This window comes from Phacochoerus africanus, chromosome 10 (assembly GCF_016906955.1).
Source record: "Phacochoerus africanus isolate WHEZ1 chromosome 10, ROS_Pafr_v1, whole genome shotgun sequence".
In the NCBI taxonomy this organism is placed as follows: Eukaryota; Metazoa; Chordata; class Mammalia; order Artiodactyla; family Suidae; genus Phacochoerus; species Phacochoerus africanus.
Window position 1 is genome coordinate 47,435,147 of NC_062553.1, and position 23,612 is coordinate 47,458,758.

The 23,612-nt window shown below is 37.4% G+C and overlaps 1 protein-coding gene across 1 annotated transcript in view; it reads left to right on the plus strand.

Annotated features, from left to right (window-relative positions):
- The window catches only part of RXFP1 (relaxin family peptide receptor 1), a 128,440-nt gene that overhangs the window by 93,550 nt on the left and 11,278 nt on the right, over nt 1-23,612 (plus strand). Inside the window, 4 exon segments of the mRNA XM_047799240.1 lie at nt 6,266-6,290; nt 6,292-6,338; nt 8,524-8,595; nt 14,185-14,256. Coding sequence (XP_047655196.1) covers nt 6,266-6,290; nt 6,292-6,338; nt 8,524-8,595; nt 14,185-14,256 — 216 coding nt within the window.

A 23,612-nucleotide genomic window follows, 5' to 3' on the forward strand; every position in this document is an offset into this window, starting at 1 on the left:
ACAACTCAAGGACATGGCTCAGAATGTTGTCTAGAGCCCTTGAGGGGGAACTAAATGTCCTTGACTTTCTTTATGGCTAAACTATTATTATTCTGTCTTGCTTGACTCTTTTCCCTTATTTCTGCATTTTCTCATTTCTCTGGTTAAATTTGCTTGCTGGAACTTGGGGAAGACCAATGAGGCTAAAGCTTTTCTACAAAGAAGAGGCAGGGGACATGGGGGGAGTCTGTCCCTGTGATGGCCTCAGAGGGTCGTGTTCAGTTTCAAAGAAATATCTGAAGAGATAATTTCAAGAATTTTCTAAAATTAATATAATACAACAAACCAAAAATACAAGAGCTTCAGGGAAAAAAAAAAAACAAGAGAAGTAGAAAAGAAAAAAAAAACTAGAAGAATCATTGGCAAACTGCTGAAAAATGAAAGATAAAGAAAAAACCTTGAGGCAGCCAGAGGAAATAGATATATTACATACTGTAAAATGAGGATAAGAACCTCAGCACTGACTTTTTTAAAAGCTGGAGGGGATGAGTTAACATTGGAATAAAGGGCTTCTGAACAAGACTATCGCCAGAAATAAGAAGAGATATCACATGACAATAAAGAATTAATTCCACAGGAGGACACAGTAATCTTAAATGAGTAAGCAGTTTCAAAATGAATAATGTGGAAACAATAAAACTCTAAAGAAAAATAGCTAGGAGTCAAGAGATGTCATTTAAAACTAAGAAATCTACCAGTATGTGGATATTTGATATTCCTAAGATGAACATTAATAAATAGGCATGTAATTGATCAAAATCCGATGGTGAGGGGAAGATGGAAGGACGGGAAGGCAATATATACTAATTTCATAATTTCTTATAATAGGAACTTAAATGTTATTCTTTAAAAAGTGAAAGATAAAGCATCTTGGGTAAAGTTATAATAAAGTTAATGAATAGAATATACAGATTTTTTAATATTATAAGAAAATTTTTAAGCTACTTGTTGAAAGATTGTTAAACCTATAAAAGCATATAATAATAATCTTTAAATAGCAGGCAAAGTTCAGATATATTAGTCATATCAATAAATATAAGCGGCTTGGAATTCCCATCGTGGCTCAGTGGTTAACGAATCCAACTAGGAACCATGAGGTTTCGAGTTTGATCCCTGGCCTTGCTCAGTGGGTTAAGGATCTGGCATTGCCGTGAGCTGTGGTGTAGGTTGCAGAGGCGGCTCGGATCCTGAGTTGCTGTGGCTTTGGAATAGGCTGGCGGTTACAGCTTCGATTAGACCCCTAGCCTGGGAACCTCCATATGCCATGGGAGCAGCCCAAGAAATGGCAGGAAAAGACCAAATAAATGAATAAATAGATAGATAAATAAATAAATAAAAGTGGCTAAACTTACTAAAATAAAAAGAGGTTTTCAAATTGCCTCACAAAGCAAAACCTAATTCAGAACTGTTTACCAAAAAAAATGCATCTCTCCCCCCCCAGATAGATACATAGATAGATGGATATATAGACAAATATATATGGGGTGAGGAAGTTTAGGAAAGATTAAAAATAAAAGGCTATTCAAAAGTATGCCATGTAGATGCAAACAAAAAATTAGGTGTCATATTTTTTTATCTAAGTTGGTAGAATTCTCGCCCATTTTCATTGAGCACTATAAAGAAGGACCTTCAAATGCTGCAGTGTGCAATTTCCAATACAAGATATTACATTAGGAGTATATATGCACCAAATAGATTCATATAGCCAAAGGAACCAAAAGGAAAAATAGACATATAAAAGCAGTAAGAGATTTAAAAAAAAAAAAATACCACCTCTTTCAGTCCACAAAAGATCAAGTAAAACCAAGAAAGGATATGGAGAACTAAATAATGTAATTAATGAGTTAGCTCTAATTGCTGCATATCAAACTGTGATGTCCCTTCTCAGAATTTATAAACAACAGAATTTATTTATTCAGGGTGACAAGGTATTTGGCTAAAATACGACATTCCCAGCATTTAGACAGAACCCTGAGACTGAGCTCTAACTAATGAGGTGGAAGAAATACAGTGCAGAACTCCCAGGAAATCTCCTTGAGGAGAAACAGGCAAACCCTTCCTTTATTTCCTTATCCAGAAAAGATGGCTATTATGGCTGGAGCTTTAGCAACATCTTGGACCTGGAAGACAAGGACATGTGAACAGTGAATATGAAAGATCTTAGGTTTCTAACAACTTTGGGAAATTACCAGTCTAGCCTTGGACTACCAACCCTAGATTTAAAAAAATAATAATAATAAAATCCAGAGTTCCCAGTGTGGCTCAGCAGTTAGCAAACCCAACTAGCATCTATGAGGACGCAGGTTCAATCCCTGGCCTCGCTCGGTGAGTTAAGGATCCGGCATTGCCCTGAGCTGTGGTGTAGGTCACAGACGTGGCTCGAATCTGGCATTGCTGTGGCTGTGGCACAAAGCTGGCAGCTACAGCTCTGATTCGACCCCCAGCATTGGAAACTTCCATAAGCTGCAGGTGCAGCCCTAAAAAAACAAACAAACAAATCCTTGTGTAGTTACACTGTTATAGCTTGGTGTCTGTTCTATGTACTTGCACCTAATCATAACAGATGTAAATTTGAAAGTGGAGAATGCCCCCCAAAAATTCATCAGAATTAACCATATATTTTAGAATATATAGGTTCACAAACAAAACTGAGAAAATTCAGGATAAGCCTAAAGCAGGAGTAGGGTCATTGCTTCCTAAGTCTAGGAGACCAGGAGCATATGCAGGTAAATTATAAATGTCAGGCAGAAAGGACAAAGGCTTTCCCCTCCTTCATCACCTCAATTTTCTCTGTGAAATAGGAGCCAGAAATGTTTAAAAGTTAGGGGAGGCATGTTTACTGTGCCACTACTGGATGAGAGAACAAGTTGAGAGGGAACAGGTAAAAATTCCTCATGATTTCGGTTTTTGTTATTTTCTTCAGATTGAAAAACAAAATTTTCATTTTCAGCCAGTTCTGCCACATATAAAGGGAAAAATAACATGGTTGGGTTCAGAAGCTCATTAAGTTGGAAACATGGAATAAGCAAAACAACCCCCTCAGTTCCTTTGGAACTTAGTGCTCTGGCACAAGGATCAGGTTTGTATCCCTCAGCTAATCCACAGGCTTGTAAGCCAGATCCCTGCATATCAAGAACTAAAACGTCTAATTTTAGGAAGAAAGACAAAGCAAATTCATCAAGTTTAAAATAAACTCAACATTGAATTCAATAATTTAATGAAAAGTCCCTAATATATGCCTCTTACTGGTTTTTACAAATTAGGAAATTAATATCAGCTTAAATATCTTTGCTACCTTAATAGAAAAGTTACATGACGGAGTTCTCATCATGGCTCAGTGGTTAGCGAATCCAACTAGGAACCATGAGGTTGTGGGTTCGATCCCTGGCCTTGCTCAGTGGGTTAAGGATCCACCATTGCCATGAGCTGTGGTGTAGGTCACAGACACAGCTCGGATCCCAAGTTGCTGTGGCTGTGGTGTAGGCCGGCGGCTATAGCTCTGATTCGACCCCTAGCCTGGGAAGGTCCATATGCTGCGAGTGTGGCCCTAGAAAGGGCAAAAAGACCAAAAAAAAAAAAAAAAAAGAAGAAGAAGAAGGAAAGAAAAGTTACATGAGTAACTAACCTAGAAAAGAACTCCCCTAAAAGACATTTTGTGAAGCTTAAGAGAATGTCACCACCTGGTGTAAGTTTCTGGTAACAACAACAAAATAGGAAAAGGACGTTAACGGTCTTGTCATTGACAACATACATTAGAGAAGGGCAAGAGCCTCGGCCAAACCTAATGACCAAAAAGAAGTAGTACTGCTAGTGCTTCACTTCCCACTTAATAGAACAATAGAGGTTTTTCTTAAAAAGGGTGATCTAGAATCAAGATTTAGATATTAATACAACATTCCATAGAGTATTGAAATCCTACCTACAAAACCCTAGAGTAATGGTATATGCCCCTGCAAATCACTGTAGTGATAAGTTTATTTTCTGGACATCATTGATTGTGAGCTTAATTTTGAAATGCTTCGTGTCCTTCAACCCATAAATCTAATTTTGCAATCTGATGCAACATAGAAAAACCCAGTGCCTTACAAAAAAAAAAAAAAAAAAACTTCCAAAATTGTGAATACCAAAATAAGATATTGCTAATACAAAAAAACTTTCTATGTTTGACTTCAGATATCTCTCGTATGTGCTTTTCTATTATAAATACACTCTCTTACTCCATTGATTTCTAGAAGCCTTCTACCCAGATCTTCCAGATATTCTTTGATTTGTCAGTACCTATTTTTAATGCAGTGACAAAATGAGACTGACTGTCCCAGATGCAGCCTAGCCAGCAGAATAGTGGCACTTCTATTGATGTTACCCATGTTTCTCTTACAGATTTTAGTAGCTGTGTCAAACTTCAGCTCATATATTTTAGTCACAGTTGTTTGTTTGGCTCTGTTTCTGTATGGTGATCAGTAAGCTATGTGTTGGGGTAAAATGTATAGATTTAAGGTCCAGCATCTACTTCTGAACATGTGTCCCTAAAGTCAGCTAACTGTTCTACAAACTTCCACCATAAACCTGGGGATAAAAGACAGGCAATGAAGGAATACCTTCATGATAATCTTGAAGAAGAGACAGTAAAATATCAACTTTTTGACAAGTGTTGCTGCTCAGGCCAGACCTCTGTTGGTGACCTAGCGTCATGCAGCAGGGGTACTCAAGGAAGGTCTGCAAGAAGTCCCTGAATTGGGAGTAGAGCACAGAGGCCAACCTGTGGGTTTCCCTCTGCACCAGCCAGTGTGGCATGATAATAAAGCAATAAAGGGATGTTGGCAGTGGTAAAGGGCTTTTGAGAATTTTTTTCTGGAAAGTGTTTAGGGAAAGGAGGTAAAGATTAAATATTGTATTGGCATTGTATTGTATTGGTTAAATATTGTATTGGTAGAAGTTAAATGTTGCAGTAGCAGCTTCTGCGACAATGGTAGAATTTTCTGTAGGCTGTAGCAAATAGAGTCACACTGCTTAGGGAAATTCCATTGGAAACTCTGGACAGATGTTTAATACAGAACACTTTTTTTTTTTTTTGTCTTTTTAGGGCTGCACTCACGGAATATGGGTGTTCCTAGGCTACAGGTAGGATCAGAGCTGCAGCTGCCAGCCTACACACAGCCACACAGGATCCAAGCCACATCTGCGACCCACACCACAGCTCACAGCAATGCTGGATCCTTAACCCACTGAGCGGGACCAGGGATTGAACCCATGCCTTCATGAATACTAGTCAGATTCATTACCACTGAGCCACAATGGGAACTTCTAATACAGATCACTATTAGATATTTGCTTACAGAGTTGGAATTTACTATAGCAAAAGTTTTTAATGTGATTTCTTATTCTCTTCACATTCCTTGGGATAACATATGTACCCATTTGAACACATGATATAGATGTTACTCAAAACGTTTTTACTATTAACACAGAAAAAGGAAACATATAGACATATATATATATATATAATTTAAAGTATTATATAAGTGGCTACATGGGAGAACCCATATGAAATAAACAATATGTGAAAAAAATTAGTAGATAACAATTCTTGGAGCTCCCGTCGTGGTGCAGTGGTTAACGAATTCGGCTAAGAACCATAAGTCTTCGCGTTTGATCCCTGGCCCCGATCATGGGTTAAGGATCCAGATTTGCTGTGAGCTGTGGTGTAGTTCGCAGACACAGCTCAGATCTGGCGTTGCTGTGGCTCTGGCATAGGCCTGCGGCTACAGCTCCAACTGGACCCCTAGCCTGGGAACCTCCATATGCCAGTGGGTGGGGCCCTAGAAAAGACAAAAGACAAAAAAAAAGGAAAACAATTCTTTTTTTCATTTTTTCTATTTTATTGCAGTGTAATTGACTTACAATACTGTATTAATTTCAGGTGTATAGGAAAGTGATTCAGTCATACCTGCACATATATCCATTTTTTTCAGATTCTTTTCCCTCGTAGGTTATTATAGAACATTGAGTAGGTTCCCAGTGCTAGACGGTATGTATCTATTTTATACATAGTACTGTGTACATGTTAATTCCAACTTCCTGATTTATCCCTTCCCCCACCCCCAACATTTCCCCTTTGGTAGCCGTTAGTTTGGTTTCTAAATCTTTGAGTCCAGAAAACAGTTCTTACCCAATTTATTTCTGTCTGTGATTAAAATTTAGCTTTACATTTTTTTTTCTATTTCAGGGACTTTGAAGGCAACCATATCCACTAATTTAAGAAATTTGACTTTTATTTCCTGCAGTAATTTAACTGTTTTGTAAGTAACGTTTTGTCCCTTGGAAGTAATGTCATATCTCTTTACAAACAAAATGAATCATTTATGTGAACAGAATCTAGCATAAACAGAGTCTAGCATAGTAATTATAGCAAATGTTCCCTCTCATTGCAGAGCTCAGTGCAGAAAAGTTTTTTGAAACAGAAGCACATTGGCAAAATTATTTAAGTTCAAACCAGGCGTAACCACAGATTTAGAACATACGTGAGTCATCGCAAAGGCACTCTATAAAGAGACCTGTTTTTCTTAAACTTAAGTAATACCCAATTTAATGGAAAGAATTTCTCATAAACCACCTAGAATCTATCCTTGGATCTCAGGTTCAGAAGTACTAAATTCAAGTCCTAATCTGCAAGAATTATTATTGCAAAGATCATGGGTGGAATTACATATAATTTTTAAAAACTGTAGCATGTTCATATCCCTGAAAATATAATTGAGGACACCAGCATAAACCTTGGAATGTTATCGAGTATAATTTCTCCTTAGGCCTCTCTGGTTTATTTTAAATTTGCGCTGCCTCTTCCAGAAAAATGGAAGGAAGCTGAGGCTTCCTTCAGTATAAAAATGCAATTGCCTCATTCGCAGTTTATTTTTCCAGAATTGTTATTTTTCAAACTGTGGGTCGAAACTCAGAGGTGGGTGAAGAAAGCAGTGTAGTGCGTCCCAAGCAGCATTTTTTATTGAAATACAATTGAATTGAATAAAAATTTCAGAGTGCAATTCAGATGATTATGTGCATTGGTTCATGAATCTTGGGTTGTGTGGGTATAGGCTAGATCCCAATGCAAAATACATTTTTTTTTTTTTACTGTAAAAAATGTTACTGTGGAGAAAAGTCTGAAAATCATGCTAGAATATATAGGACCCCTGTGTATAAGCAACAAAGTATCTACCACTGATAACAACAATCATTTTTCTCCAGTTGTGCCCCTCCCATTGCAATGGGCTGAAAGGCACTGGACATAGACCAAACAGATATCCACAAAATGTAGCTCTTCTTTTCTGTTCTACTTGTGTTTGTTCCTAGAGAAATCTCTGAATGAAGAAATCATTTCTGAGTTTCTCTTGGCAGGTGCTTGTGCTTTTTTGGTCCAGGGATGCTAGGAGAAACTGGTCATGGTTTGGAGTGCTGGCAGGAAATAAATACTTAAAGATGGGACAAAGCCAGCTTCCAGGCATGTCCCTCATTGTTTCAAGAGTTGAAAATCCTTTACATGTTCTGTGAGCTAGTCTCTTCTGTAAGCTCGTCACTCCAGCTCAGTGCAGAGATGAACTGTCAAGTGTCAAGACATGCAGTCTGATTCAGTATCCCAAACTAGAGATCTTCTGAGTTTGTACCTCTCCAGAAACTAGATAAATTCTAAGTTTGATTACATATATATTGATAAGAATTTTCTTCTAAGTTGGTCCAGCTTAGATTAGAGTCCCTCCAGCATCTCTATCCTAAATCACGTCAACTACTGAAGGCACATGAGTGCTCTTGTGTGGGGGGTATTTTGTTAGACAGACCTGCTACACAGACTGCAGAGACAACTGGCCCATAACTGGACCTCAGTGAAGATGTGCTGAATAAATGAATAAATGGGGGGAAAAAAACACAAAACTCCCTGTGCTGAAACTCAGACTGTATTCTTGTTCACTATTTCCCCTGCAGAGCTCTTCCCTAACTCACTTAAGACTTTGAAAACTGGGAGTTCCCATCGTGGCACAGTGGAATCGAATCCGACTAGGAACCATGAGGTTTCGGGTTCGATCCCTGGCCCCAATGAGAGGGTTAAGGATCTGGCATTGCTGTGAGCCAGGGTGTAGGTCAAAGTCGTGGCTTGGATCTGGCCTTACTGTGGCTCTGGTGTAGGCCAGCAGCTATAGCTCTGATTAGACCCCTAGCCAGGGAACCTCCATATGCCATGGGTATGGCCCTAAAAAAGGACAAAAGCCAAAAAAAAAAAAAAAAAGACCCTGAAAACTATTTTATTTTTATAATCATTAAAAGATTGGGGCAATTTAAGATTAAAATTAGATTGGGTAATTTCTTACACTACTTCAAAATATCTTGATGCAAAAATGCACCATATATAATTGTTTTGCAGGCTGGTAATCACCTCTCCAATAACTCATTTATCAGTTACTTCAAGAAGTTACATCTTTTCCTTTTTACTTTCAGGGTAATGAGGAAAAACAAAATTAATCACCTAAACGAAAATACGTTTGCACCTCTCCAGAAACTAGATGAATTGTAAGTTTTACTGTTTCCATTCATTTTTGTTACACATACATGTTTTACATTTAAGAAATATTTATGGACATTCCCATTGTGGTTCAGCAGTAACAAACCCAATTAGTATCCATGAGGATGAGTTTAATCCCTGGCCCAACTCTGTGGGTTAAGGATCTGGCATTGCTCTGGCTGTGGTGTAGGCCAATAGCTGCAGCTCTGATTCAACCCTAGCCTGGGAACCTACATATGCTTCAGGTTAGACCCTAAAAAAGCAGAAAAGAAAAAAAAATATTTATTTTCTCTCTTTCTAGCATTATTTTTATATACCTGAGCCACAAAGGAATCTGACAGCTTTAAAAAAAAATATGTGTAGGAGTTCCCCTTGTGGCTCAGTTGTTAATGAGCCCGATTAGTATCCATAAGGACATGGGTCCGATCCCTGGTCTTGCTCCCTGGGTTAAGGATCTCGCATTGCCATCAGCTGTGGTATAGTTCATATACACAACTCAGATCCCTTGTTGCTGTGGCTGTGGCTGTGCCATAGGCCAGCAGCTACAGCTCTGATTTGACCCCTAGCCTGGGAACCTCCATATGCCTCAGGTGAGGCCCTAAAAAGACTATATATATGTGTGTGTGTGTGTGTGTGTGTGTGTGTGTGTGTGTGTAAAAGAAAAATATGCAATAAATATTTGAGGAAAGTGAGGTAAAGGAAAGACAACTGTGGAGAAAGAATAAAGTAAGGGAAAACATAAATAAAATACATCCTATACCACTCTGTCCCACTGCTAAAGAGAAGCAGCAAATTTAAGTTTCCCAGAAAATTAGAATTCAGAGACTAGGAAATAAAAAGACACTACTTTGCTATTCTGAAACAAAAGGATAATCTTGGATCCATAAGGAAATTAGGCACTGTGTTGATAACATCCCAGCCTATAATAATGAAGAAGAAAGCTAAGACATCTATTTTTGAAAATTTTATTGAAATACAGTTGATTTAGAATGTTTTGTTAGCTTCAAGTGTACAGCACAGTGATTCAGTTTTCAGATTCTTTTCCACTATAAGTTATTACAATATATTGGGTATAATTTCTTGTTCTATACAGTAGGTCCTTGTTTTTCTATTTTATATATAGTAGTGTGTATATTTTAATCCTGAGCCCCTAATTTATCCCTCCTCACTTTCCCTTTGGTAACCATAAGTTTGTTTTTTTAAAGGTAGCTATTTAATGTCCCTTTCTTAAGTCAATGACATAATTCCAAAGGACATTAAAGCAACTCTCTGATAAATCAAAGCCTTGCAATCCAAACACGTAGTAGCTGATTGTCCAAATAAAATATACATAAAACAATGAATGAAGTACATGTCCTTTAGACAATTTTTAATTTTTTAGTATTTGTTTCTTCCATTAGATTTTTGCTAAGCTTTGGGCTAGCAGCTAGTTTGATTTTTTGTTTCCTAGAGAGAATCTGGAGTGTAGACAGAACTCCATGTTTTGACAATTAGCTGGGCAGAACTTTGACTCATTAAAACTTTTCCATAAAAATTAATGAAATTAAAGGTCTCTCTAGGCACCTTACCTTCACACTAAGACAGGTAAAGGGAATATATATGCTACCAGCAGAAACATTCCTCAGGAAACATTCCAAGATTTGACGCAAAGCATCATAAACAAGGCATGAAAAACCCACCATTTTCCCCATAACCCTTAGCTTAAAACATTTTTGGTGGATAGTACCAATCATTCACAAAACATACAAGAATGTCTCAATACATATCAAAACCAAGCATCTGCTGTAACAATTCCTGGGGTCTGGCAAGTGAATCATATCAGCACGTCAGGTCATTATTTTATTCTCAGTAGGGAAAGGTGCGTTAGGTGACTCAAAAGGTATCACCTAGCCATTAAAATACTTAGTCAAGGGGTCCATACTTGCACTTGTTTTAGCCTGCTTGCTACAGCTCTCTAAAAACCAGAAGGCAAATTCTCCAAGTCCTAACCTTCATGATGGCACTAAGGTGCAAGTTCTGTGCATCAGTAGCCAGCAGCAAGCATGGGACACAACAGCTTAGTGCATAGCCAGTGCTGAGCCAGGCTCAGAGGTAAATGAAAGAGCAACAAAAAAAAAAAGAAAAAAGAAAAAAGGTAACCTAAAGCCAACAATTAGTCCTGCCTAAATTCTGCCAAATCCTGTACTAAACACTGGCCCGGAAAATCAGATTGACAAGGACAAAATGCCATGTTTTCTAAGCGGTGATGGCTGTAAATGGATGAGTCTAGACCTAAAATCAGATGACTATCCTTTTGTGAGAGGGCTAGATGACCCTCTGTGACCGTCCTGGCTTGAGCCCACCAACAGAATTAAAGAGGGCAAATCAAGTGGTAGCAATAGGATTCACTTCTCAGAGTCGACTTTATAGTCCTGGTAGCAGAAACTTTTTGCAACACACTTGATTTAATTTGTGCTTTTGAAGTCGACTACTCTAAGTGATAATGGGTTTCCTGAGCTTGTTCAGAAATGAACCTCAAGTCCAGTTAAGTTTAGGCCAAATTTCCTAAACCAAAACTGAGAAAATGGTCTTATTACATGTCATTTAAGATCTGGGACAAATGGTCGCTGTTATATGATTCATGATAAAAGAACTATATGTCTATGTTTGCTCTGAGAGCCAAAACCAGCACTCCCATCAGAAACCGCTGAACGTGATATTTCCAGGTTTAATATCCTAGTGGATTCATCTAAATCGGTTTTCCACACCGCCTCACTCATGTGATCAATATTTCACTTGGCTTTGCATACAAGGAAGTGAAATTGTGCGGCCACTAAATGTGAAGCAGATTCAGTCTATTCATAGACTTCTAATTAGGGGTGGGAAGAAGAGTTATTCCAACACTAAGCTAGGAACTCCCTGGAAGCCTAGGACCCAGTGTTGTTACTGCTGTGGCTCAGGTTCGATTCCTGGTCTGGGAACTTCTGCATGCCACAGGTATAACCAAAAAACAAACAAAAACAAACAAACAAACAAAAAAACTAAGCTATATGCTGGAAAGCCCAAAATGAATAGGTATATTTCATGTACTCAAAGAACTCCTTTCCTTCAGGTAAGGAGCACAGATGTGCAGAAACAATTTTAATATGATGCTACATTCCTGTGTGTGTTATACATGCTACTTATGGCAGAACAGAGAAGAAAATTATTTAACCACCCAGTCACAGAGGAGGAGCCTGACAGCAGAATTTTTCTTTTTGAGGTATAGTTATTTACAGTATTGTGTTAGTTTCAGGTGTACAGCAAACTGATTCAATTATGCAATATATTTTTCAGATTCTTTTCCATTATAAGTTATTATGAGATACTGAATATAGTTCCCTATGCACTGCAGTAAATCCTTGTTTATAGGAGCAGAATCTTGAAGGATGCATAGGGACTTCACCAGAAGAACAAGTAGCAAAGCTTATTACAGGCAGAAAGAAACACTCATGCAAAAAACCCAGAGGATAGAATACTGAAGTGCAGAGTTCCCATCATGGCTCAGTGGTTAACGAACTCGACTAGCATCCATGAGAACTTGGGTTCGATCCCTGGCCTCACTCAGTGGGTTAAGGATCTGGCGTTGCCATGAGCTGTAGTGTAGGTTGCAAAGGCGGCTCAAATCCCACTTTGCTGTGACTCTGGCATAGGTCAGTGGCTACAGCTCCGATTCAACTCCTGGCCTGGGAACCTCCATATGCCACAAGTGCAGCCCTAAATGACAAAAAGACCAAAAAAAAAAAAAGAATACTGAAGTGCATTTGGGCCATGGTGAAAATCATTTTGACTGAGTAGAAAGTAGTAGGAAATTAAGCTGAAAAGCTAGAGAGTGGCAAGATACTTAGATACTGAGAGACTTTTTATAGCACCCTAAGCAGTTTTGATGTTTATCTTCTATGTAACAATGAGCTATTGGAGGATTTTAAGAAAAGGATGAAATTTTAGAAAGATTTCTTTAGTTTTTAAATCAGACTGTCTTCACAGACAATTCACCCACAAATTCGTAAATAACAAAAAACAGTCTTGGGGTTCAGTTTACAGTATGAAAGTAAAACACTTATAGCAAAGACATTTATAATGTTGGTTATATTCACTACTTATTTTTAGTTTTGAAAACTCAATCTAAAACTATCCTGCCCTGGAATTCCCATTGTGACTTAGCGGTTAAGGACAGAATGTTTTCTCTGTGAGGACACAGGTTCCATCTCTGGCCTTGCCCAGTGGGTTGAGGATCCAATGTTGCAAGCTACAGTATGGGTTGTAGATCCAGCTCTGATCCAATGTTGCTGTGGCTGTGGAGTAGGCTGCATCCGCAGCTCGGATTCAACCCCTGGCCTGGATATATCCCTATGCCACACAAGTGCAGGCCTAAAAAATAAATAAATAAAAATAAAACCATCCTGCCTTTCCAAGTTGAATAGCCTAACTTTTGATTTACAAGCACTCCAATTTATGTAACAAATAGATCTATTCCCCTACCTCTCCTTATGGCAACCAATAGGATTTGGAGATGGATAGGGAACATGGTTAGGCATCTTTTTAGTATGTCTTGATGGCAGAGGAGAACCCAAACCTATTGGAAGATTGTCTTCTTTAGAAGAATCCAAGGCCTATCTCATGAGAGTTGCCACCGTCAAAGCTACCACAAGAGCTACTACTCTCCGAAATCTTCTTACAACTAAGCAACAAGGTCGTTCCATGTTCAGCCCCCCTCTTCTATACACACATGAGGTAACACAAGAAATATCCTGTCCCAGCCATATATGAAATCCAGTGCATGTCAGCTGTGGAAGAAAATAGCACCTGAAATAATCCACTTCCACTTGAAAATCATAGTAAACCCAAGCAAAAGAAAAGATTAAGGCTCCAAACCATATTTCTACTTAACAGGGAAGAAAGGAAGGAAGGAAGGAAGGAAGGAAGGAAGGAAGGAAGGAAGGAAGGAAGGAAGGAAGGAAGGAAGGAAGGAAGGAAGGAAAGAAGGAAGGAAGGAAGGAGGGAAGGAAGGGAAGGAGGGAGGGAGGGAGGGGAGAAAGAAAGACAGGCACAACACATGTATTAATTGAATTAGAAATGCATATCTGTATTGATCAAATACAACCAAGTATTGTCTCTGAGTGAGTTATAAAATGGGATAAAATTTTTTTTTACTCTTTTGTCTTTTTTTAGGGCTGCATCTGCAGCATATGGAGGTTCCCAGGCCAGGGGTTGAATAGGAGCTGCAACTGCCAGCCTGCGCCACAGCCACGGCAACGCAGGATCCAAGCCATGTCTGTGACCTACACCACAGCTCACAGCAACATGGGATCTTAACCCACTGAGAAAGGCCAGGTATCGAACACTCAGCCTCATGGTTACTAATGGGATTCGTTTCCACTGCACCACAACAGGAACTCCAGATAAAATATTTTTATCTTTCACCATTTCACTCCCTTTTTAAAGTTTCAACTTCTATTAATTAGTATAACTCACTAATAGCATGGTTGAAAAGTTGTATAATGATTTTCTAATAAATTACAGAACTATGAATAAAGTCCTAAGAAAGTAATATGACATGTTTGCAATTATTTCCCTAGGGATTTAGGAAGTAATAAGATTGAAAATCTTTCACCACATGTATTTAAGGATCTGAAGGAGCTCTCACAATTGTAAGACTGATATGAATTTTGTATCTTTATTTTTTCATTTCTTTTATTGTTTAAGTTGTGATAAAATATACATATGTACATTTACATTTTAACCATTTTTAAGTGTACATTCACATTGTCGCTCAACCACCACCACTGTCCATCTCCAGCACTTTTTCATCTTCCCAAACTGAAACTCATACCTATTAAGTAATAACTTCCCATTCTCTCCACATACACACCAGCAGCTAACACACCATGTTGTCTCTATGATTTTGACATCTCTAGGTACCTCATATAGGTGGAATCTTACAATAATTGTTCTTTTGTGACTGGCTGATGTCACTTAGCATAATGTCTTCAAGGTTCATCCATGATGTAGCATATGTCAAAATTTCTGAATATTATTATTCTGAATAATAATCCATTTTGTGTATATAGCACTCTGTATTTATCCATTCATCCATTGATGGACATTTGGGTGGCTTCCACCTTTTAACTAGTGTGAGTAATGCTGCTGTCAACGTGGGTTACAAATATCTGTTTAAGAACTTGCTTTCAATTCTTTTGGGTATATATCCCCAAGAGTAGAATTATTGGATCCTACGGTAACACTATCTTTAATTTTTTGAGGAAACACCATACTCTCTTCTGTAGTGGCTACACTATTTTACATTCCCACTATCAGTACATAAGGGTTCCAATTTCTCCATATCTTCTACAACACTTGCTATTTTATAATTTTTTATAATAGCCAACCTAAAGGATGTGAAATGGTATTTCATGTGGTTTTGATTTACCTTTCCCTAATGACTATTGATGTTGAGCATCTTTTCATTTGCTTATTGACCATTTGTGTATCTTGCTTAGAGAATGTCTCAAATTCTTTGCCCATTTTTAAATTGTGTTGTTTCAGTTTTCATTAAGTTGTAAGAATACATATATTTTTGATACTAAATCATTTTCAGATATATATATATTCTCCTATTCTGTAGGTTAGCTTTTCACTGTATTGACAGTGTTTTCTGATGCATAAAAGTTTTTGATTTAGATGTAGTCTGAATTTTCTTTCTTTTTTTTTTTTTTTTTTGTTACCCGTGCTTTTGGTATCATATACAAGAAATCATCACCTAATCCAATGTTGTAAAGCATTTCTCCTCGGATTTCTTCTAAGAGTTGTATAGTTTTAGCATTTATATTCAGGCCTTTGGTCCATTTTGAGTTAATTTTGTACATGGTAGAAGCGAAAGATATAGGCTCGTGTTTTCGCATGTGAATGTCTGATTTTCCCAGCTCCATCTGTTGAAAAGACCATCCTTTCCCCCACTGAACAGTCTTGACATGTGTTGAAAAGTATTTGACCATGTATACAAAGAATTGTTCTAGGATATCGTCTCTATTCCATTTTTCTCTATAACTATCTTTACACTATTACCATGCTGTTTTGGCTTCTGTGGCTTTGTAGGAAGTTTTGAATCAGGAAGTGAGACTTCCAACTTTGTTCTCCTTTTTCAAGGTTATTTAACTTATTTATATTCCCCTGAGATTCCATATGAATTTTAGGATGGGTTTTTCGATTAATGCAAAAAAAATAATTGGGATTTGGCTAGAGATTACACTGAGTCTGTAGATTGCTTTGGGGAGTATTGACATCTTAACAATATTCCATTTTTTAATCTATGAACACAGATGTCTTTCAATTTATTGGTATCTTCTTTAATTTCTTTTTTGTCAAATATTATTTGTTTTGTTTAAAGTATGTTGTTTACAATGTAATGCTAATTTCTACTGTACAGCAAAGTGACAATTATACAAATATATATACATTCTTTTTTTTTTGCTTTTTAGGGCTACACCTGCAGCATATGGAAATTCCCAGGCTAGGGGTCAAATCTGAGCTATTGCTGGCAGCACCACAGCCACAGCAACGAGGGGATCCAAGCCACATCTGTGACCTACACCACAGCTCACGGCAATGCCGGATCCCCAGCCCACTGAGCTAGCACAGAGATTGAATCTGCATCCTCATGGATACTAGTCAGATTTGTTTCCCCTGAGGCACAACAGGAACTCCCTATAGGCTTTCTTTTCTATATTCTTTTTTTTTTTTTGTCTTTTTGCTATTTCTTGGGCCGCTCTCGCTGCATATGGGAGGTTCCCAGGCTAGGGGTCGAATCGGAGCTGTAACCACCAGCCTATACCAGGGCCAAAGCAACACAGGATCCGAGCCGCATCTGCAACCTACACCACAGCTCACGGTAACGCCAGATCCTTAACCCACTGAGCAAGGGCAGGGATCGAACCCACAACCTCATGGTTCCTAGTCAGATTTGTTAACCACTGCGCCACGATGGGAACTCCCTCTAAATTCTTTTAAATTATGGCTTATCACAAGATACTGGATATAATAACCTGTGCTATACAATAGGACCTTTTGCTTATCCATTCGAAATGTAATAGTTTGCATTTATCAACCCCAAACTCCCAGTCCCTTCCACTTAACCCCCACCCCCTTGCTGGTGGCAACCGTAAGTCTGTTCTCCATGTCTGTGAGTCTCTTTCTGTTGTGTAAGTTCATTTGTGTCATATTTTAGATTCCACATATAACTGATATCATATGGTATTTGTCCTCCTTCTGACTTAACATCACTTAGTATGAGAATCTATAGCTGCATCCATGCTGCTGCAAATGGCATTATTTTGTTCATTTTATGGCTGAGTAGTATTCCACTGTATACATCTACCACACCTTCTTAATCTGTTCATCTGGAGATGCACATTTAGGTTGTTTCCAAGTCTTGGCTATTGTAAATATTGCTGCAATGGACATTGAGGTTAATGTATCCCTTTGAATCATTTCTTTTGTTTGGGCATATGCCAAAGAGTTGGATTGCTGGATCATATGGTAGTTATATTTTTGGTTTTCTGAGGAACCTCCGTACTGTTTTCCATAGAGGTTCTACTAATTTATATTCCCACCAAGAGTGAAAGAGGGGTCCCTTTTCTCCACACCCTCCCCAGCATTTGTTATTTATAGACTTTAATGATAGTAAATCTGAACAGTGTGAGGTATAGGTATTTCACTGTGGTTTTTATTTGCATTTCTCTAATAATTAGTGATATTGAGCATCTTTTCATGTGTCTACTGGCCATCTGTATGTTTTATCTGGAGAAAAGACTTCTGCCCATTTTTTGATTGGATTGTTTTTGTTGTTGATTTGTATGAACTGTTTGTATATTTGGGAGTCCTTGTCAATTCCATCATTTGCAAATTTTTTCTCCATCTCCTTGTGTTGTATTTTTGCATTTTTATGGTTTCCTTTGCTGTGCAGAAGCTTGTAAGTTTGGTTAGGTCCTACTTGTTTATTTTTGTTTTTATTTCTATTGCCTTGGGAGACTGATCTAAGAAAACATTGCTATAATTTTGTCAGAGAATGTTTTGTCTATGTGCTCCTCTAGGAGTTTTATGCTAGCATGTCTTATGTTTAAGTCTTTAAGCCATTTTGAGTTTATTTTGTGCATGGTGTGAGGGTGTGTTCTAACTTCATTGATTTACGTGCAGCTGTCCAATATTGCCAGTACTACTTGCTGAAGAGACTGTCTTTTTCCCAAGACAAGAATATAAAAATTTTCGCCTCCTTTGTCAAATACCAATTTACCATAGGTGTCTGGGTTTATTTCTGGGCTCTCTATTCTCTTCCATTGGTTCATATGTCTGTTTTTGTACCAGTACCACACTAATTTGATTATTGTATCTTTGTAGCATTGTCTGAAGTCTGGGAGAGTTATGCCTCCTGCTTTATCTTTTCCTAAGGATTGCTTTGGCAATTCTGGATCTCTTATGGTTCCATATAAATTTTTGGATTTTTTGTTCTAGTCCTGTGAAAAATATCATGAGTAATTTGATAGAGAGCTGATTAAATCTGTAGATTGCTTTGGATAATATGGGTATTTTAACAATATTAATTCTTTCAATCAAAGAGCAAGGGCTATCTTTCCATCTCTTTGCATCTTTTAACATTTCACTTACTAATGATTTATAATTCTCAGTATATCAGTCTTTCACCTCCTTGGTCAGGTTTATTCCTAGGTATTTTTTAATGTGTTTTAAAAGGGTTTTTTTATACTCTTTTTTTGATATTTCATTGTTAGTGTAAAGAAATGCAACTGATTTCTGAATGTTAATCTTGTATCCTACTACATTGCTGAATTCACTTATCAGATCCAGTAGTTTTTGTGTGGAGTCCTTAGGGTTTTCTATGTATAGTATCATGTCATCTGCAGATAGTGACAGATTTAACTCTTCCCTTAAAATTTGGATACCATTTATTTCTTTTTCTTGTCTGATTGCTGTGGCTAGAAGTTCCAATACTATGTTTAATAGAAGTGGTGACATTGGGCATCCTTGTCTTGTTGCAGATTTTAGCAGGAAGACTTTTGGCTTTTCTCTGTTGAGTGTTATATTTTATAAATGGCTTTTATTATGTTGAGATATGTTCCCCTATACCCACTTTAGTAAGAGTTTTTATCATGGAGTCTGTCAAATGCTTTTTCTGCATCTATTGAGATGATCATGTGGAGGGGGTTGTATGTTTTGTTTCTTTTTTTGTTTTTGTTTTAGGGCTGCACCTGCAGTATATGGTAGTTCCCAGTCCAGGGGCTGAATCGGAGCTGTAACCACTGGCTTACACCTCAGCCACAACAACGCCAAATCCATGCCATGTTTTCAACCTACACCACAGCTCACCTCAATGCCAGATCCTTACCCCACTGAGCAAGGCCAGGAATCAAACCTGTGTCCTCATGGATCCTAGTGAGATTAGTTTCCACTGAGCCACTACAAGGACTCCAATCATGTGGTTTTTTATTTTTCTTTTGTTAATGTGGTGTATGACATTGATTGATTCGCATACAATGAACCATCCTAGTGAACTTGGGATGAATCCCACTTGGTCATGGTGTATATTTTTTATGTACTGTTGGACTCAGCTAAAATTTTGTTGAGAATTTTTGCATCTATGTTCATCAAAGATATTGGCCTATAATTTGCTTTTTTGCTAATATCTTCATCTGGTTTTGGTATCAGGATGATGATAGCTTTGTGGAATGGCTTTGGGAGTGTTCCTTCTTCTTCTATCTTTTGAAAAATTTTAAGAAGGATCAATATAAGTTCTTCTTTACATGTTTGGCAGAATGTGCCTGTGAAGCCATCTGGTTTTGGACTTTTGTTTACAAAGAGTTTTTTTTTTCAATTACAAATTCAAATTCATTTCTAGTGATTGGTCTGTTCAAATGATCTATTTCTTCTTGATTCAGTTTTGGTTGGCTGTATGTTTCTAGAAAGTTGCCCATTTTTTCTAGGTTGTAAAATTTGCTGGCATATAATTATTCATAGTATTCTCTTATTTTTTTTTAATTTCTTCAGTATCAGTTGTGATTTCTCCTTTTTAATTTCTTATTTTATTTTCTTGAGTTCTCTCTCACTTCTTCTTGGTGAGTCTGACAAGAGGTTTGACAATTTTGTTTACCCTTTCAAAAAACCCAACTCTTGGTTTTATTGATTTTTTTCTACTGTTATTTTAATTTTCATTTCATTCATTTTCTCTCCAATATTCATGGTTTCTTTTCTTCTGCTGACTTTAGGTTTTGTTTGTTCTTCTTTTACGAATTCCTTTAGGTGGTAGGTTAGGTTGTTTATTTGAGATTTTTTTGTTTTTTGAGGAGGACTTTCGGTCTTCCTCTTCATACTGCTATGATCTTCCCTCTAAGAACTATTTTTGTGGCATCCCATAAATTGTTGTATGGTTGTGTTTTCGTTGTTGTTGAAATGAGGTTTCATTTCAACCTCATGGTTCCTAGTCAGATTCATTAACCACTGAGCCATGATGGGAACTCCAAAACATCCTCTTCTTCAATTGATGCATTTATCATTAAATAGTATCCTCCTTTATCTTTCTTTATGGCCTTTATTTTAAAGTCTATTTTGTCTAGTATGAGTATTGTGATTTCTGCTTTCTTGTCATTTCCATTCACATGTAATATTTTTTCCATCCCCTCACTTTCAATCTTTGTGTTTCCTTTGCCCTAACATGGGTCTCTAGTAGGCAGCATACTGTAGGCTCTTGTTATTTTAATTCAGCCTGTCACTCTATGTATGTCATTCAGTCCACTGACTTTTAAGGTAATTATTGATAATTTATGTATTTATTGCCATTTTAAACCTTGTTTTCCAGTTGATTCTATGTTTCTCTTTGTTCCTTTCTTTTTCTTTTTATGGTTTGATGATTTCCTTTTATATTATGCTTTTGACCTCTTCTTTTTGGTTTTTGTGAAACTATTGTTTGTTTGGGGTTTATGGTTGCTCTGTTGTTCAAGTATGTTAACCCTTTCCTATATCTGCTTGATTTAGACTGATAGTGATATAGGCTAAACACATTCTTTAAAAAAAGAATCTATATTTTCTTACTTTCCTTCCCCACCTTTTATAATTTGGATATCCTTTTATACATCTTCATATTTATCCTTTTGCTGTTCCTTGTGTTTATCATTACTTTCACAAATAGTTTTCTTTTTGATCTGTATACTGGCTCATTTAAGAGATTTACTTTCCAATTGTGATTTCCTCCTTCCTATATCTTCTTGGCTCTTTTCTATTTAGAGAAAACCTTTCAATATTTCTTTAGCATAGTCTTAATATTGCTGTATTCTTTTAGTTTTTCCTTGTCTGAGAAATTCTTTATTTCTCTTATTGTAAATGATAATCTGGGTGGGTAGAGTATTCTAAGCTGCAGATTTTTCAGTTTCAAGGCTTTGAATATATTGTACAATTCCCTTATGGTCTACACTGTTTCTGTAGAGAAATCAACTGATGGGGTTCCCTTGTAATTAACTGTGTTTTTCTCTTGCTGCCTTTAGAATCCTCTCTTTTATCTTTAACTTTTGCAATTTTTGTTATAATATGTCTTGGTTTGTGTTCATCTTGTGCTTCTTGTGTCTGGATATCTATTTCCTTATTTACGTTTGGGAAGTTTTCAGCCATAATTTCTTCAAATACATTTCCGATACCCTTTTCTCTTTCTTCTTCTTCTGGAATTCCTATTATGCATATTTTGGTATGCTTTATATTATCTCTTAAGACCCTTATATTGTTTTTATTTTTTTCATTTGGTTTTCTGTCTGCCTGTTTTGATTAATTCCATCATCCTATGTTCCAGACCACTTGTTCTTTCTTCTGCATTATTTATTCTGCTAGTCAATGCCTTGTGCTCAGCTTTCATCTCAGCAAATGAATTTTCTAGTTTTTCTTGGCTTCTCCTTATAGTTTCTAGTTCCTTTTTGCAGTAATCTGCATTTCTGTTGATAGCTTTTCCTAATTCCTTCAGTGTTTTCATTATCTCCTTTTTAAACTTGGTTTCTATTAGACTAAAAAGTTCTGTTTCATTGTTCCTTCAGGAGAATTCTCTTGGTCTTTTAATTGAGACTGTTTCTTCTGCGTCTTCATTTTGCTTACATTTCTCTTACTCTGTGAGTTTATAAGAAACAATTGTCTACTGTAGTGTTGGAGGGCTATTTATGTGCAGGAGCATTCCTACATAACTTGTGTGGGTTTAATTTGTGTGTGTGTGTGCGTGTGTGTGAGGGATGGTTTTGGTTTGGATGCTTGCCATCTCTTTCCTCAGTATATACTGGCCATTATCCCCATGATAGGGGTTATGCAGGTGCCCAGCCTGCACACACTGCCAGGAAGATTAGGGCAGCAATTGGCACCCAGTTACAGGCCCCTCAGCAGTGGCATTGGCAGACTGCATGCCCTCCTGGGAAGGTTAGGGCAGTGACTGTTGCCTGCTCATAAGACCCTCAGTGGATACAGTAGTCTGCACCTACTTCTGGAGTCTGAGATGGCAGCAGCAGCTTACTCCTTCCCCCAGAGTTAATGCCAGGGGCACCCTGCTGCCTGCAAGCCCACACATGGAGAAAGTTCCCATGGTGGTCCTTCCCCTGCCCACTTCAGTGGAAGGTGCATCTCAGGCTGGGGCATGCAGGTGGCAGCACCGTCTGTGCAAGTCTTTCTCCACTTTGTTCTCTGCAAACCAGTTCCTGCACTCATCTCCAAGGCTTTTAAGCTCCTCCTTTGTTCTGGCTGGTCTGCCTGAGAGTGAGGGGTCTTCTGGGTGTGCAGAAACCTTTCCCCTTTCACAGATCCCTCCCAGGGGCACTAGTCCCATCCCAATTCCTTTCTCTCTCTTTCTTTTTTTCTTTTTTTGTTTTGTCCTATCCTATTACATGGAGATGTTCTTGCCCTTTTGAAAGTCTGAGGTCTTATATCAGCAATTAGTAGATGTTCCATGAGACTCATTCCATGTGTAGATGTATTTGTGGGAGACAGTGAGCTTCATGTCCTTCTCCTCTGCCATATTAATCCCTTCATTTCTTTAATTTCTTTCAGCAACCTTTTGTTTTCAAAGTACAAGTCTTTCACCTTTTTTCAAATTATTTATTCCTAAGAATTTTGTTCTTTTGATGTTATTGTAAATGGAATTCTTTTCTTAATTTTCAATTTGGATTGCTCATGATTAATGTATCGAAATGCATTTGATTCTTGTTTGTTATTGCATTTGATTATTGATTTTGTCTGATCATTATGTGTTGGCTTCATATTTGGCAATTTTGCTGAATTGTTTGTTAGTTCTGACAGTTTTGTGTGTGTGTATGTGTGTGTGTGTGAAATCTTTAGGGTTTTAAACACATAAAATTGTGTCATCAGCAAACATTTACTTCCCCCTTCCCAATTTGGATGCCTTTTATTTCTTGCCTGATTGCTCTGGCTAGGACTTCCAGCACTATGTTAAATAGAAATGGTGGAAATAAGCATACTTGTCCCATTACTAAATTTAGAGATAAGGCTTTCAGCCTTTCACCATTGAGCATAATGTTAGTTTTGGCTTTCACATATGGCCTTTATTAAGATGGTTTTGTTTCTGTTCATAGAATATTGATTTGCCTTTTTTTTTTCACACACACAACACATTTTTCGTTGTCATTCTTCCTCTCGTTCCTTTTTTCTGTAATCACCACCCCTCCCTTACCCAACTAATGGTCTAATCTGGAATAAATTTCTTAAAAAAGTGAAACTGCCCTGAGAAGTTCCACTTAATCAATGACTCTTGTTTCAAGGTGTTATTCTACAAAGATGTTGAAATGTTCTCCATTTGTGTTCAGCTAGACCATTACTTTGAATTATATCTCTTTTTTCCTAGCCATGGATTTTTGCTTTTCATTTCATGCTTCACAGATTGCTAATACAATAGGCCACTCCTTGACATAATTTATTGTAAAAAGGATTCATTATGATTTTATTAATTTAAATTTTTACTAAA